Source organism: Orbicella franksi, chromosome 13 (genome assembly GCF_964199315.1).
Source record: "Orbicella franksi chromosome 13, jaOrbFran1.1, whole genome shotgun sequence".
NCBI lineage: Eukaryota > Metazoa > Cnidaria > Anthozoa > Scleractinia > Merulinidae > Orbicella > Orbicella franksi.
The window spans coordinates 16632369-16649369 of NC_138157.1; the positions used below are offsets into that span (position 1 = coordinate 16632369).

At 37.0% G+C, this 17001-nt stretch overlaps 3 protein-coding genes across 5 annotated transcripts; 1 reads left to right on the top strand and 2 right to left on the bottom strand.

Moving 5' to 3' along the window:
• Positions 1 to 95: 95 nt before the first annotated feature.
• LOC145466462 (uncharacterized) lies at positions 96 to 3560 on the bottom strand. The gene is made up of 3 exons (XM_081450183.1): positions 3263 to 3560; positions 2587 to 2801; positions 96 to 1437 (listed from the first exon to the last, which is right to left on the bottom strand). The coding sequence occupies exons 1-3, from the start codon at positions 3557 to 3559 to the stop codon at positions 171 to 173; spliced, it is 1779 nt and encodes a 592-aa protein (XP_081306309.1). The 5' UTR covers position 3560; the 3' UTR covers positions 96 to 170.
• Positions 3561 to 3634: 74 nt separating this feature from the next.
• Positions 3635 to 8779, top strand: LOC145466464 (ribonuclease P protein subunit p40-like). 2 transcript variants are annotated; one of them, XM_081450184.1, is made up of 8 exons: positions 3635 to 3754; positions 3952 to 4108; positions 4630 to 4698; positions 5077 to 5166; positions 5751 to 5876; positions 6830 to 7055; positions 7996 to 8133; positions 8433 to 8779. In XM_081450184.1, exons 1-8 carry the CDS (start codon positions 3635 to 3637, stop codon positions 8623 to 8625), a joined length of 1119 nt encoding a protein of 372 aa, XP_081306310.1. In that variant the 3' UTR covers positions 8626 to 8779. The 2 variants fall into 2 exon arrangements, with proteins under 2 accessions (XP_081306310.1, XP_081306311.1); XM_081450185.1 differs by having other exon boundaries at positions 3952 to 4099.
• A 241-nt stretch (positions 8780 to 9020) lies between these two features.
• Positions 9021 to 16986, bottom strand: LOC145466469 (centromere protein N-B-like). Of its 2 annotated transcripts, none has more exons than XM_081450190.1 (8): positions 16776 to 16986; positions 16435 to 16491; positions 14180 to 14262; positions 13745 to 13912; positions 13117 to 13218; positions 12332 to 12404; positions 11630 to 11763; positions 9021 to 10441 (listed from the first exon to the last, which is right to left on the bottom strand). In XM_081450190.1, exons 1-8 carry the CDS (start codon positions 16984 to 16986, stop codon positions 10223 to 10225), a joined length of 1047 nt encoding a protein of 348 aa, XP_081306316.1. In that variant the 3' UTR covers positions 9021 to 10222. The 2 variants fall into 2 exon arrangements, with proteins under 2 accessions (XP_081306316.1, XP_081306315.1); XM_081450189.1 differs by having other exon boundaries at positions 11630 to 11766.
• Positions 16987 to 17001: the final 15 nt, after the last annotated feature.

The window sequence follows — 17001 nt, forward strand, 5'->3', positions numbered from 1 at the left end:
CAAACTCTTGGATGGCATAAAATGAGCTCCACTGGAGCAATAATTACATCTATATAAAGATAACATAAAACAATTTTAATGAATTATGATTTACATTTTATTCAATGCAATATTATTCCTGACCAGTAAATCTACACTGCAAAGTTACAGCATGTGGATGCCAAGATTAACTAGGTTTGTGTTTCTGCACTGGAGACAATGCAGGTTTGATCAAGAATACTTTGACGAGTCTGTGTTTGAGAACTTGTGGAAGTTACAGATCCATTTCTGAACTGTTCATCTGTTTGTGTCACCTGTGCCCAGTGGGTGTCTGTCTGGACACTTGATGACAACAAACTGGAGCAGACAAAGTCACTCTGTAATGTTTGAGTTTGCGAGCTGGCAAATTCAGTGTCATCAGCAAGCTCACTGAAGTCTGACATCACAATGGATGTTTGTGTGTGAATGTCAACCAGGTCATCATTGTAAACAAACTCATTTCCACTATTATCCAGACCAGGTGACGTAATCGATGAGAAATCCGTGAACCAAGTTTGAGTCTGCGACTCAGTCAGTTCAATATCTTGAGTGTCAAATAGATCATCCAGAAGGGTGTGCGTCTGAGTTCCAGAGTCAATTGAGCTGTTTGCATCAATGCCCAGCAAGGAAATCAAAGTCTGTGTCTCGTTGTCCTCAAGGGGAACCTGTTCCAAGCCACACGTCTGAGTTTGCGCACTGCTTAAGGGTCTTAAGTCACTTAGTGCCAAATCAGTGCTTGTAAGATTGGTTTGTGTTTGGATATTTAAACACAATGGGTCAATATCAAGTGTCTGCATTGAATTTTCATTTGTGGTCACAAAGCCTGGCCTTTGTTGGCCTGTAACAAAAGAACTTATAGGAGGGAGGTGTTGAACCGGGGTGGCCTGCGGCAACGCAAATGGCTGTCTTGTACTACTACTACTACCAGCAGCAAAACAACCCAGTTGTGCCAGGAAGCTGTCATCAGTGCCCACACCAAAGTCACTATGGCTTGCCAACATGGCCACCTGGGTTCCAACTGAAGCTTGGTTGTTGAAACCAATCCCAAGACTTTGTCCATCGTTGTTGAACTGAAACTGCCGCGTGGTAATTGGAGCAGGGGTCTGTGTATACGAATCGCATGCCTGCTCTGCGATTGTTGAATGACTGGGTGTTTGAGTATGCATGCTGTGAACATCAAAGGGTGTTTGTGTTTCCACAGACTTGCTGAACACTTGTTTCTTTGCAGTGTCGATCAAACTTTCACCAGCTTCCAAGGGAATGGCTAGACCAGGTTTAGGAAGGATTGGGCAGAGTTTTGTTCTACTTGGGCACTGTCCACCATTCTTTCCAGAGTTCTTTTCAGTGCATGGGAAAACTGGGATAACAGGTTTAACAACAACAAGGGTCACTGCACTCGCAGGTACTGGCGGTTTTGAACTGGAAGCAAAAACAACAAATAAAGTATTTTATAATGAGACCCCTTTTAAAGATAATTGAAAAATTGCTACTCTTATGCGCATTTAACTATTATAATTTATTGAAAAAATAAAAATTAAACAAATCCATCATTTCTTTAAAATTGTGTTTATGTTGATCACTTGGTAGACTTACCAAGCTGCAAAAGGCAAGCCATAAAAAAATGCGTGAGATACAAACCCAGGTGCAAATAGAATGACACCTAAGATAAGTTAGGCCCGTTCCAAACGCCGCTCCATTCATGTGCCGAACCAAACTGATGAGTTAAGTATGGCAGAAGAGTGACATTTGAATCAGTTTGGTTTAACAGGTTAAGTTTGGTGCAGTAAACAACACTAAATTTGGCAGGGTCTGTCGCACTATGCGGCATTGGAGCGGCAGCTGATTCATATTGCATTCTCCTCATGTGTCAAACCTAATGTATAAATTACTGTAATGTATTTTTCATATAACGGGACTCGTGACTGGCTCAAAATTGAGTGGCATGACCAGTCATACATGAAGCCCAAAGTTGTCGCTAAAAATAAAGACAACAAAATATATGCCTTTGATTTATGAGAAATGGGACTGTATAAGCGAGTTTCTTTAGCGCAAATTCATTTTTTGCTTTTTCTTCGTGATAAGAGCCCAGCTTATGAGATTCCCTTTAACAAGTCGAATTAACTGGGAGAAAAACTGTCTAAATACAAACACTGAACCTTGAGCTTGAATTTGCTTCCCTAAATATTACTATAACAGCAAAAATAATGTCAGTCACAACTTGTTTATCTGGACAGAGTTCTTGAATTCAGAATGCATATTTTCTCGTCAAAAATTGTCACCACTGGCTTCCCAAATCAAGTTCGACGCAAGTATGCCGTCTGAACCAGCCGTCGCTCCAAAGTTGCTCTTAAGTTAAACTTAATCAAGTTTGGTTCGGCACATGAGTGGAGCAGCGTTTGGACCGGGCCTTAACGTGATAACTGTAAATATAGTTTCTGCTGACTCAACTCAGTAACGTAGATGTAGACTGATGTAGAAGAGGAGCGAAAACTCAAGATACATGTATCATTCAAATGGCGTCACCAAGTTCCCTAAAGTTATGTTTCATTACCACTACCTACTCCTTACCTTTCTTTCTTTGTTGTGTAACATTCTGGCAGTTTGTGCATTTGTCTTCGTGCATGAGTGAAGAGTGCTTCCACTGTGGTATAAGGACATCCACATGAACAAATAAACAACTGTCCACATTTAAGCTCATGGCGGCGGCATGTATCTGGCAAACCAAAACTTTTGCCACATTTGCTACAAACATTCTTTTTCTCTGCGTGAACTGTCATGTAATGCTGGAAAAAGAGCAAAACCTGATAATTTATTATTTGGAAAAATAAGTTTGGGTAGACTAATAGTACATGTCTACAGGACATTGGGACATTCCATTTTTTATACATACTCCCCTTACCCGCCGCACCCCTCCCCCCCCCCCTCCATCAGGGGCAAATTTGACAGCTTAGTTTATTTACATTGGCTCATTTGAAGTTTGCATCCTAGGAGTTCAAAATTTTGATGGCTCCTTTAAAAAAAATTTGCAACAGGCCTTTTGCCAGATGTTACCCTCCATAGATGGGGCGGTGAAGGGGAAAGGATGAAAAGAATGAATGAAAAATTAAAAAAAGAAGAATGTCCCACCCATTTCAAGTATTAATTAAATAATTCCTGGATAGTTTATTGTAAGCTTATCAGCAACGAAAGTATCAAATTATGTTGATTGTGATTCTTGATTGTTCCTGAAGTATCGATACGTTACCTGTTTCAGCTGTGACATCCGCGGGAAATGTCTTTTTGTGCCTTGTCCACGTACACAATGTTTAACTGGACAGTAAAAATGTTTCTCAACCCGATTCTTGCTCTGACCGCGAACATAAAGCTGCTTCTCTTCGCTGCTCGAAGCAACTCCATGAGTCTTGATTAGGTGCATCCGGAGACAGGCACGATTGTGAAACACTCTAGAACATCCTTGTGTAGGGCATGGAAGAGGATCTGCATTTTCCTTTCGAGTGAGATCTTCCACCGATGGACAAACGTCTTCCACGGTGGTCGCCATGTTTTGAAATGATGATAGTTGCGAAAAGACTGGTGACCACTCAACCCAGGCCTCCGGTACTTCTCGTCCGCCAATATGGCGGATGGAAGAGCGTTTAGCACTCCAAAGGGAAAACTAACGATAGAGAAGTTCTCATTTCAAGATGAGAAGGAGAGATACAAGAGACAAATAGAAGATCACGCTTTTAATCATGCGGTATGTTATTTCTAAACAGCGTGTCTCTTTTATGAGAGATCATGAGACACGATGCCATGTCCTGGCAATAACTTGCGCACGTGGGAGGCATTCGAATAGTTTTACGTAGTTGCACTAACATTTTATAATTTTGTAAACAGCATAAAATTTGAATTTTTTATAAACAGTTATGTATTAAGTCGAGATTGGATCCACAGGTAGAGATTGTCATCCCAGATTGTTTTCTTGGGAATGTCATCCAATGTTTTCGGAGCATTTCACCAGCTCGGGATCAATTCTGTTTGATTGAACTGCCAGTACATGCCTTTACAGAAGAAGAGTTTATCAGGACATTTATAAAGACTGGTAATATTAGTAAGCTTAAACAATGACGTAATGTGTGGTTCAATTCTACCTGTTACCATCCCCCTGGCCCACAGGGCTTATAAGGAAGATGCGGGTGGGAGAGCTTATGACCGGAATTTTATAGTGTTGGCTTGCACCCCAATTAATACAGCTAACTTCGGGGAGACCGTGATTTTGGCATTTTAATCTGAGATTTTTGTTGTCTCTTTTGAAAAACTGCCTAACGCCACTAAAAGATATTTCCACCCTTGCATAAATGAACACCCCCCCCCCACCCCCCATGCAAGACCCTGAGATATTCAAACTTTTTGAAAATTCTGATGAATTCTTATTTTCTTACCCCTCAGTAGGACAGAAAAATAACTATGAGAACAAAAACTGGCCAGGGTAAAATTGACCAGCTGCATTACACGAAACTTTCCAATGAAAATTATTATGAAAAATAATAATTGTTATCATTAGGAAAATAATTATGTCATCAAGATAATTATTAATAAAGGTATCAATAATAAATCAATAATATGTTACAGGTCAATTTATTGCACTCAGCTGGGAAACACGCATTGATTCTGGGAACTGTGTGGCAGTTCTTCCAACAGGTGAGATGTGAATATAATTCCTAAAAAAGCTGGGAAGTCTTTCTTGTATTCTTGATGTGTGGTTAAGACTTAAGGTACAGAATGGAGAGAGAGGTGTTTGAGAATACAATTTTTACCCTCAAATCACCCTATTCTAGTACTTAATTAACCTTTCCCTCGGGACATTTATTTCTTGTCCATGTAGTCTGGAAGTTGAAAAACACTTAATATTCTGGAGTTATGTATAACCATTCAAAATTGTTTATTTTTCTGAAGGACTACCACATACAATAATGAGTCAGGACTTCAGTTCTTCAACATGATTTACTTTTCTTAGCAACTGTTCTAAATTTTCTTGGTGAATGAGTAATATCTTTATATTTTTTATTTTTTGTGTAGGAGTACTCATTCTTTCCCTGGACAAAGACACGTATGAGCAGCTGGGACTCACAGGGAAACCATCAGCTTTTCAAAAGAAACACAGATTCAGTAAGTATAATATTACTGTTAGAGAATTCATGTTGGTTATTGTACTATATAAGAAGTTATTTTGCATTCATTATCATATTTTACATTTTTAAATTTTATTTTTATTTAGTTACTGTGTTCATTCTTTAAAGTTTTTAACCTATTTTGTGTGGCAAGAGATGAATGTGTGATGAAGTTCACCACTGTTTGCTAGAATCATATTTGGCGTAGACAGCAAGGGTTGATCGTCAAATATAGTATAACCTGGAATTATATTGTGTTGGACTGTCAAAGATCAGCAGTGGCAGATCTAGGGGAGGGGCCTGGGGGGCCCAGGGCCCCCCTTATTTTGAGTGAAAAAAGAAGAAATGACTTAAGGAAGAAAAGCCAGCAGGCAAGTAAAACTAAACTGGGCCCTCCCCTTAGCTCAAAGTCTGGATCCGCCAGTGATCAGAGAGCTTAAGCACCAGTTCTGATAAGGACACTTAATAATTAAGTGTCCTTAATTTTTTATTATGACATGAAATTACATAACATACAAGTCATACATACATACATACTTTATTGGAACTCCCTTTAGTAACTTGAAAATGGACATGATTTAGTTGTAGAAGTGAACCTGGCAGCACCATACTTTGTTCCTGGAAAGAAGCTGTATGAGAGGGTTAGATGGTGTTTAAAGGACAAGCTGGAGCTAACATTTAAATTTCTTATGAGCTGGACAAATGAAGGTCAGCACGATCACAATACGCAAGTGCAAATAGTGTCTAAAAAATAAAGTTAAGTCATGTTAATTGTGAAGTCAAAGTGGTCAGTCCTAACAATTGCAAGAAGTGATTGCTAAAATGAGTTTCACCAACAGTGTAATACCAAATCAATTTCATTTTAGTTAGACCTTTCTTGAAAATTTTGTTTTCTTAAGCTGATTGGCTTAAGAAAAAAAAATTTCCAAAAATGTCTATCACCAATTACAATACTAGATAAATTAATTAAAATAAATACAGTTACTAAGACATGCAAAATGGTCAGAGAAAAATATAAGCTTCCATATGGATCAGATTTCTGACAGTTAATTTGGATTTCACTTAGGTTTCTATCACTGACAGTGTTTGTGAACATTTCAGTGGGGCAGATTGAGAAAACTGTTCGGAATAAATTGAAAGATTTCTTGCGTGTGCTTAAAGCAGCTGTGTTATAATGAAAATGGAAACAAACAAGACATTACGTAGATCCCCATTTAAGATGATTTCTGCAGAACATTTGAGCAATAATGGTAAAAATTAACCTACCTAGAAATCCTCATGGCATGGTATTGTTTTGAATACAGTTAAGAAGAATTTATCGAGACTTACCAGTAAGCTCTCAAGCTGACCCCGTGAGAGAAAATTGAACTTGAAGTTATCTATATTTCACTTAAAACAGACATTTCACTTTAGTTAAAAGTACAATAACACATGCTTTAAGCATTCTTATGAAGTTTGACATCAACCCTCTCGAGAATGCTTGAGAATTTAATCACAGGGTCACTTAGCTATAGAGAAACGAACTAAACTGAGTTGTTTTAAATAGTATTCCAAAAGTTACCATGCTATGAGTAGATTTTTAGTAAATAATTTTAACTTGCACTTATTGCTCAAACTTTGAGCAGAATCCGTCTTAATTTGTTTTGACATTATCCTTGTAGGACAATCATCAACAGGAACACTCCACTCCTTCTTGTACTCTTACAATGGCCAGATGTTGTCTAACGAGGAAAACGTCGAGTGCATTCCAAATTGTCCTAAAGCCCCGCAAATCAGTTTTGAAAAGTCAAGCTTCACAGAAGACAGGACGAGTCCAGAAAATTGTGATGTGTGCGACTGTATGTCATTCTTTGAGTGGCTTGGCTGCATTGCCTGTGGAGTTGATTGGTAAGAACAGGATTTTCATTGCCACCTTCAACACCATCACTACCTCATTTAAGTGGCCATTAAAATGAAAGCCAATGAGTAATAATATCATGTGGTACTTTTTATTTTGCTACACAAGATGGTTCTACCTGTTATTATAAGCGTTTTGTTGAAACCCTAGCATGTGACCCATTAAATGAAAGATTTTAAGCAGTACTTTCATTTTGTACTGTTTGACAGTGGATATCTGCCTAACAATAAGGTGAATGAATGAATGAATGAATGAATGAATGAATGAATGAATGAATGAATGAATGAATGAATGCATGCATGCTTTATTTAATGTGGATATACGTTTAGCTTGAGAGCTAGTTTACAGGTATTCCACCTAATAACTAATGAAAACCAAACAACTAAACAATGCTGATATCACAATTCATCAAGTGAATACTGATTAAAACTATTCAAAACTATTATTACAATATTACTGCTGCAGTCAACATACTGTTAAAAATAATGTCACAAATTTACTAATCCCCGAAATTTAGCGATCTGGTTTTGCCTTCTTCAGATAGTCTTTCAGCGGTGGATCTAGGGGGAAGGGTGCAGGGGGTGTGCACCCCCCCCCTCAAGATGAAGCCTTCTTCTTTGTATTTGCTTTTAAATTTTGTTTACCTCACAAGTCAGTTGTGCCATTCCTTAGTGGTGCACCCTCTCCTAAAAAAAATCCTGGATCCAGCGGCCCTCATCTTTGGTTGAGACCCTGGTGTGTGACCGTTCAAATGAAAGCTTGTGAGCACAACTTGTATGTGGTGCTGTTTGTTTCAGAACTTGGCGTAATGAAATTTTCTTCTATAGAGGTTTTACTGTATTTTGCCATCATCTTGTTCACCAGTGTACTTGATATACCATCACAGAGACAACCTGTGCCAGTACTACATTAATCCAATCCATTTCTTAGCTCTGCAGCTTCACCGGACAGTTATGTGTCAACATTAACATGTCCAGAACCATCATGTGAACTGAAACAATTGATCAAGTGTCGCTGGACTGGGATGATCACAAGTAATTGCATTTTATCAATGATGCAATCAGTAAGGTACATGTATAACCCTAACTAGGTAGTTAATTTTATTGTTTATACTAAGGTGTAATGTTATTGCTATTATTACAAAATGTAGAGCTCTACATATGTAGATTCATTGCTATTTATAAGTAGCCAGGGCATTTAATCGACAGTTACTATAAACAGCTTAAACAAGTGGGTCTGTAGTATCCAAAGTACAATCATAATTTATTTCATATTTGATTGATTGATTGATTGATCAATTTATGTACATGGGTGTAATTTTATTGTAATGAATGCAAATTTATTTATTATAATTCCTTTTCTCACAGAGAGCTTGTAAAGTCAAATGGTATTCCTTGGATTGCAGTGACTGTGTGGGGATTTACTGACTGCCCAGTCACATGGAAACAGAATGAACATGGACACTTTTTTAGTGGGGAGAACTTTTACACTTTTGTGATTTTCCCCAATGATAGATACTGGCTCTACACAGCTATGGGCAGTCATGATATCGGCCTATAGCCAGTTAACTATTTTATTCCTGACATAGCCACTGTTCAAATGGAACAGTCACAATATTGCATTTTGGAAAATGTCAGAACTAACACAGAAGCAGGTTGTAGTCAGAAAGGAGAGTTGTAACATTTGGAGCTTTACATGCTTTCATGTTTAAAAGCAACATGAGAAATTAATAATATTTATCATCTTGTTCTCAGCATGCACTGCAGACCTTGTATATGTGGAACGTAGAGTTTATAAACAAGCGTTATCTATGTAATATTTATTCATTGTTTTAATTTGAAATTTGTTTTTGTTGAACTGGGTGTGTCAGGTATGTTATGATTGTTTATTTCTTAATAATATTATGTGACTGCACAATAGAGATGGTATAATTATTATTTAATATACAAAAGCTCTTTTAGAAAATTTTATTTACACCAAGTCAACTACAGTATATAAAAAAAGAGGATACAAAAGAACAGACTAAAAAAATCACTATTACTAACAGCTTTAACTTGTTTTAAAAAATAAAAATAAAAGTGTAAATCACTAAAAAGTGAGTAAAAATACAAGAAATTTTAGAAGAATTTTGTGTTAAATTAATTAACTAGATAATCCTAAGCCCACAACAGAAATGGAATAAAAATATTGATTCAGTTTAACTAATATGGCATTGGATTGAGTCCACTTTTGCAATGATAAATTATTAAACTCTTGTTGTTCAGAAAAAAAAAAAGTAATACAGTAACAACTTACTACTACTCATAAATCAAAGCTAACCATCATGGCAGAGAAAATATTAAAACAGGGCTCAAAAAAGTGCCATCTGGTCGTCCAGGACAAGTAGATTTTCCTACTGGGGAAGTAACATGCCTGACCGGCAAAGGATCAGGCAAGTCGTGTACTAACTAAATCATTGAAAGATCAGACTAAGACTTGTCCAGAGAAAGCATTTTTTTGAGATACTTGTCCGAAGGGCTAGCTGGAGTTCAAGTGTTTTTCGAGCCCTGATTTAAAAAAAACAGCTAACATAAACTACCCTGTTTAAAAAAAAAACTATGTACAGCTGTAATTATTATTACAATATGCTTAACAGCAGTCATTCAAATTAAATCTTTACTGAATCAGGTGCATGTATTCTGTCCTTTCACCCACTGGAAAGGATTCTGTTCTTTGAAGGACTGACTGAATCTTTTTTCGACCAAATAAATCATTGGCTTCACTCTCTCTAAGGCAGACACTCCTCGAAGTGGATCTACCCGTCTCATTTAGAGTGGTGTCTACCTTCTGAGAAACAGGTGATGAGTAATGAGTCACGCCTGCCCTGGGAAGGTTTGCACCCTACAGAGAGTGCACAGTGTCCGCTTTGAAAATGCTGACTGTACCCTTTTTTGCAATAGAATTTCTAAAACAGCTCTAACTCATCAGCACGGTGTTTCATTGGAATCATAAACTGCTGTCCATCAAATTCCAGTTAAAGGGGCTGACAGAAATAACAAGTTAGATCATACATTCAAAGAGATACAATGTTGATGAATGTTTGTCCTACAAGTTTGGAACACATACTTTTCAAGACTTATGGCAGCGTATCTTGATGCTGACGAGAACTGCCTGCTGCTCAGTTTTCACCGTTGGTTTTCTTTTCTGTCAGGAAAAATGAGTTCTTGGAAAGGGAATGTAGATTAGCAAGATATGATGGCAAGGGTACATCAACAAAACTCTGTGATCCAAGATTCTTAATACCTTCTATTACACTTGGCCCTTCAAATGTAACATTGCAGGAGATCGGTCTGTTAAGTCGGGGGAAGTGCTGTCTACTGCGTAGCCTTGTTTGCATCTTAAGGAAGTAAATTATTAAAAAAAAACAATGTTAATACATGTAGTTTTGTGAATCCACCTCTTGCAAGGGATGCAAATCAAGGTCACAGGATAACCCTCTACAGGGCTCGAAAAAAGTGCAGTCTGGTAGTCTGGGACCAGTAACAGCAGATTTTCCTCCTGGGCAAGTAACTTTTCATTCTCACTTGCCCGATGGGAATGGGATCAGGCAATTTGTCTGCCAACTAAATCATTAAAAGAACAACCTATAGACTTGCCCAGGGAAAGTAACATTTAAGAGCTACTGTATTCATCCAAGGGCAAGCTGGAATTCAAGTTTTTTTTTCGAACCCTACCTCTAGTGTTATTTTTTCAGTCTGAGATTATATAATAATTTTAATATAACCACTACATGTACATGTAATCACATAACAATCACTCTACAAGAAGATAGAGTTGGCTATAGTTAAATCTGAAACCTGGTCTACTGTGCACAGGAACAAAGTTCTGATTAGGTCATGATCACCGCCTTCTACATTAGGCTGATTTAGCAAGAGAACGGGAACGTCACTTGACGACGGCGCGCGCAGAACAAACACCCAAATATGGTCAAATTAGAACAGAATCCAGATTATTCCGCGTGCCCTGCAGTCGTCATCTAACCATATTTGGGTATTTGTACTGCGTGCGCCGTCGTCAAGTGACGTTCCCGTTCTCTTGCTAAATCAGCCTATTACCCTACCCATGACACGGCTTTTTTTTTTTATTATGGCAAACAATTTTAATTTGCATTAGAAAACAGTCTTAAGAAAATACATGCACTGATTGGTTAAAAATTGTGTTTCTATAACTCGATAGATACACAGAACTAGCACAAGCTGTTGAAGACGTAATGATGGCATGAGCAAAGAAAATTTACACTTTATATTCAAAGTTAACAAGTTGTTTTCCTTTTTTTTGTTGTGGTGTTTTCTAAAAGAAATAGAAAACATGTTCTCCATGTTTCTATCAAGTTATTGAAACACTCGTGAAAGTTTGGGAGAACTTGAAAAAGCTGTGGAAAAACTCGCCTGTGGCTCTTGTTCCCACAGCGTTTCTCGTTCTCCCAAACTTATAACTTGATGGAAACATGGTACATGTTTTCTATTTCTTAAATAATGTTTGAAGTACATGTACATTATAACCATTAGAGGGCATTTCTGCAAACCTTAAATTCCACTCTTTCCAGTACTGGTTGTGGGTTGGAGCCAAATGCACTGTCTGTGAAATGTTGCCTCTTCTGGTCCTCCTCCTTGTTCTCACTTGTTATTTCCTGACTTTGCGTGACTTCAGTCTGTCTCTCTGCTTATTTGAAAAGAAGGGACTCAGACAAGTACATTTAAGCTCAAGGGGAATAGTTACGAGACTAAAAACATTTCCTGTGGTCTACCATTAGTTAGAAAAAAAAAGTTGGGAAAGTTTGGTGAACAGGTTAGAATTATTTTAAAAATGTGAGCTGTAGCCACATCTTTTAATTAGGGTTTCTTTTTTGATTGATTTTTCCAAAGAAAGGACCAATTAATATTACATTGGTTAGTATAGTATCACAGACACACAAGGCATGCATACAGGACATTATTATCCAGTTGTTTCTCTAAGTGTATGCATTGCAGCCCTACATTGCTGACCAAAATTCAAATATTACATGTAATTATTTAATTAGTACCATTGAGGGAATTATTATTATAAATACAGGGTGTATATGAAGGCTGGGCTCTCAGTAGCCACATAGAACACCTGAGTACTATACAGGTATTTTCCTAAGTCAACTGTTTTAAGGAACATTGTCACAGGTGTACTTTTTGTTTTCTTGCTGGTCATTCACAGCTCTCTGATTCATACAATAGTCACCAGTTCTTCGTTGTCTCACCTTTTTCTCTCTTTCTTTTCCTACTCAGAGGGTTCCCATCTAATTGGCTTAACCTGTACATACTAAATGGCCCCTAAAAAACATGAAGGTTGTAATGAGAATTATTTTACCATGATTATAAAAGCCATCTAGACCAAATGAAAAACAAAAGATATGGGATGACAATCACGGGGGACACCGCGACAGCATCTACGAGAGACTGGGATGGGTGAAGGGCATTTCTGAATGGAATTAGAGACTGTCGGTGTCCTGTGGGGCATACATGATAAGGGATTAGATGACAGACCAAAGGGTATTATCATTGTTTTGTGGGGTACATGTAGCTCTCTGATTATCTCTTTGAATTCTGATCATTACTCCTAATGATATTTTGCTGATATTTGTTTGACTCATTTTTCTGAAAACTGCAGGAAGGTCACAAGTCAATGATTTTTTGTCTTGGCTTAGTGCTCAAGGTCTAAGTATGCACTTAAATTTATGAACAATTTTTTTAAATATATAATTATATACATGTATGTATTAATTTTGATGTACATGTATAATTATACAGTATGTAATAAAATGCAGTTGCTTGGTTTGCATTAGACCAAACTTAACACGGACTGAATTTATTTAGTAACTTGCAGTTTGTGAATGTATTGTTAAATAAAATTTATTATCCTTACTAGCTTTTATAGCCAAATTTGTGCAGAGACCAGATGTGGCTATTACCCTGCACATATTGCAGACACCAATATTTCATGTTAATAAGTGGTGCAGACTGTTATTAAAAGAACTTCTCCCACCTGACTACTTTTATTAAGCACAAGTTCCTTCAGTGAAAACATGTCTCTTCCTGACAACTTTACTTCTTCTAGAGTCTGACAATGTAGTAGAGTCGAAAGCGTCTGCAAGGAAGCAAAATCAATAAAACACATCATTCAGACAATAGGTGAAAATTCAGATAATAGACTACAGTATTTACAAAATCTGGGTAAGGCTCAGGAGAATAAAACAACAGAAATAATTTATTTGCGACCTACAGTACTGTAGTAGTCTACTACTACGTGTGCTGTATATGTAAAGTTGAATTTTGATGTTTTGAAAATGTCCTATTGATTCAATTGACATTTATGGGGGGGTTAATAGAAAATACAGATTTATATTTAGCTGCATGCCTGCATCGGGTTTCCTTTCTCTCTTTGGTTTGAGGCCATGCGAGCACTTGCCATTTTTTCTTTCTTTTTTTTTTTTTTTTGGATATAATTATGTATTTGCGAATGACAGTTTGTAGTTCTGTATTGAACAGAATGGTTCAAATCTCACAGCTATAAAATTAGTGTGTAGTAATTCCTTTAATCTTACCTTACTAATCTTAAAAATAAACATTTAATGAACAATTGAAAATGTAAAAAAAATTAAAGGATCTCTTACTTGCAAGATATACTGTTTGTAGGCTGCTTTGATGGCAGAACTGAAAATGTATTCTGAGTTAGGATAGTAAACAAGGAATACAGTGTTGCTGAGCAAACTTGCAGATGTGCTGTCACTAATGCGAAGCCGTGTCCACAGACCATTTTTCCACAGATGGACAAAGATGTCCTATAAATTGAATTAAAAAAAATAACTGCTACATGTATACAGTATGATACCAGTTAAAAATTCTAATACTACTAATGCATGGCAAGTTTATCCTCTGTTTTTAACTGGTAATACTGTAGCTGTGAGTATGAGCAGAAGTTATCCTGAAGAAGAATGAATAGGAGACCTTCATCTCCTAGATTTGTGTTCACTTGTTTTCTTTTTTGAAAGAGCATCTCAACCATAAACAAAGATGTTGTCCAGGGAAGCATCTATTATTTTGCTTACCACTTTGAAGTACAGTCCTAAACAGGATTTCAGCTGGGACTTAAATTTCCAAGGGTCTGATGTATTCAACTCTTTTTCAGGCTCTAAATTTGAGGCAAGATTAGCACACAGTCACACACGTGTAATAATATTTGTCTGGTTACAGTATCATAAGGGTCAGGAATCCATTCTAATGATATTGCATTGTGGCTAATTAGTTCACTCCCACATTAAGCTTGTATACAGTGGAACCCCAATTCACTCATCCTATTATGACAAAGTCCCTGAACAACATCCTAGCCCATCCAAACATCCAAACATCTTAGCCCATCCAAAGTTGTGAACTGAAGGAATGGAATACAACCCCAGTATCATACCGTATGAGCCTCTGTTGTATTAAACAGATTTTAACAGTCCCATGGCACATTGCTTTTGATACCTGTGTTTTATTCACCTTTTTCTCTGAAACCCTTGATCTCTAGGTCGCCAAAAATGGCAGCAAGCAAGTTAACACAAACTTTGGTTTTTTGATGGTTAAGCTGATATATGTGCCATTGCCATGGCAACATAAATAAAAATGAACAGGCCTTTAAAATCAGTTTTGTTTATTTGTAGAAAATCTAGTCATTAGGTTTTCTTTATAATTTGCATGCAACAAGCTTGTAACGATTCTCACAAGTTAACACCATTTTGCTAATAATTTAACAGAGAGATCTTTAATTATCCCTCGTTGAAGGTTCACTGGAATATCTAGAATTTCCTTTGTTGAAGTTCAATTATTTTCAATACTCCAGTTACTTATTTCCTACAGTATTTTCGTCCAAATTTCGTGAAATTCTAATGAGTGGTTCTCGAGAAATAGGCGTATTTCCGAGAGTACAATTTTTTATTCAATCGCAATATTTTGACTAACTACACATGTGCTGCATTTAACTGGGTTCTTTCGGTAACAAAGAAAAAGTTGAGAACTGTTGGGTTCTTTGCATCATTACCTTTTCTAACATATCTTCGTCATAAAAGACAAAAGCCATCAATACACTGCGTTCAGTTATATAGAAAAATAGCACAGATACTGCGGGTGTTGAGTAAATAGAATGATCGCTCTCTTGGCGGCATGTTTGTTTTTTGTAATCCTTGCGCGTGCGCTGAATTGCATCAGCAAAAGCGCGTGCGAAAACTGTGTTTGGCCACCTTAAGGTGGCTCCACAGGGTAATCATTTATGGCATTGTGCAGGCAAGTTTATGTTTTAAATGCTGTTTTTGCATTTGCTTTCACACCCAGTCCTTTCAAACTTATTACATGTAATAATGATTAAATAGTGTTTTGCTATCATCTTTGCTAAAATTTTGGGTTTTGGTCTTGAATTATAAATGCCAATGAAAACAAACGTGTTTTTTACTGTTTGTGTGGCTTTTAGCTGCGATACAATTGGCCGTGAGCTGTAGTGAGCTATACTTTGCTTGCTACTGTGCCCTGAAATGGACTGGAACATTCGCATCAGAAAGCAAGGTTATGTGTTTATTTTCACTGATTTTAAGAAGTGGTTTTGATGTTTTATTCCAGACAATCACTGTGTCAATATTTAGTTTGAGACTGAGAAAAGTTCAATGTTTTAAATAAATTAATCTCATAAACATTTTGTTTATTGGGTTTGTTAAATTCGAGATAAAGCAATGGTTCTTGGCTTACCAAGACCAATTTTGTGTTTGGTTTAGTCTCACTCGACTGCGGACCGAGACTGCTCAAGTATTTTTTCTGAGTCATTTTATAAAACAGAAACGGCTTTATCTTTCTTCTTCCTGCTAGACTATCCTTCTGGTACCTGTTCAATGCCTGGAGAAGACTTTCTTGTACATTATCTTTTGCCCAGTCATATAAAATATTATCTAAATTCTTAAAACTTTCCGCCATTTTAAAACACAGAGGGCAAAAACTTTGAAATCATGACGTCAATTGTGCGTCTGTCCTCTAATAGATCATAGGCGAGAACCAATTGATCAAATTGCGAGAATAACTTGGGTTATTATATAAAACTCAATAGTGCACGCCATGGCGTTTACCATTTGTTAATTTTGTGCTCGTGTTAACATCAGAAAATATCCAAAAACACTGACGTTTTCCTTCGAGTGCGGGCAGATTACTTGAGCTTTCATCCTCAGCGCGCGTGCAATCATAAAACTATAGCAAGCCACCTTAACTACAGGCCCTGGAGTACATGTATACAGTACATGTAGCTATTCACGATATGCTATCTAAGTTTTGAACCTTCACTTACCAAAGCCTTTTAGTTTATATACAGTCCATTTCTTACAACTTGGATGAGCCTGGTGATCTGAAAATATGCGGGAAACGAACAAAGAAACAAGGATTTAACTTAATATTTTTCTTGCAAATATAAATAATGCAGTTCCCAAAATGATACACAAAACAGATCATATTGTTACTGTAGAAGGAGAACGGGAAACCGCTAAACAGAAGCTTGGGTAGGTTGGTACATATAAAGCAGAACAACATATGGATTATAATTTTGGTATATGAGGTTTCTCTGGCTTTACTCCCACCAGCTCTGTTTCAATACGAAGATCAATCCAAGAAATATTAATTGAATGAACTTACACAGAAGATCCAGGAGACCAATATGATCAGTTGTTACTTCTTTAGCAAAACAGCTCTTCAAAACTCGATTGACGAATGCTTTCTTCGTTCCTTCCGTATCTAACAAGCCTTCCTCCAAAATTCCTTGTTCAATAAGTCCATGAAGCAATTCTTCCTTCTTGAATTTGTTGAACAATTTACACAAGTCTCGGCGACGGGAGTCATCCGCCATCTTGAACTTTTTCTT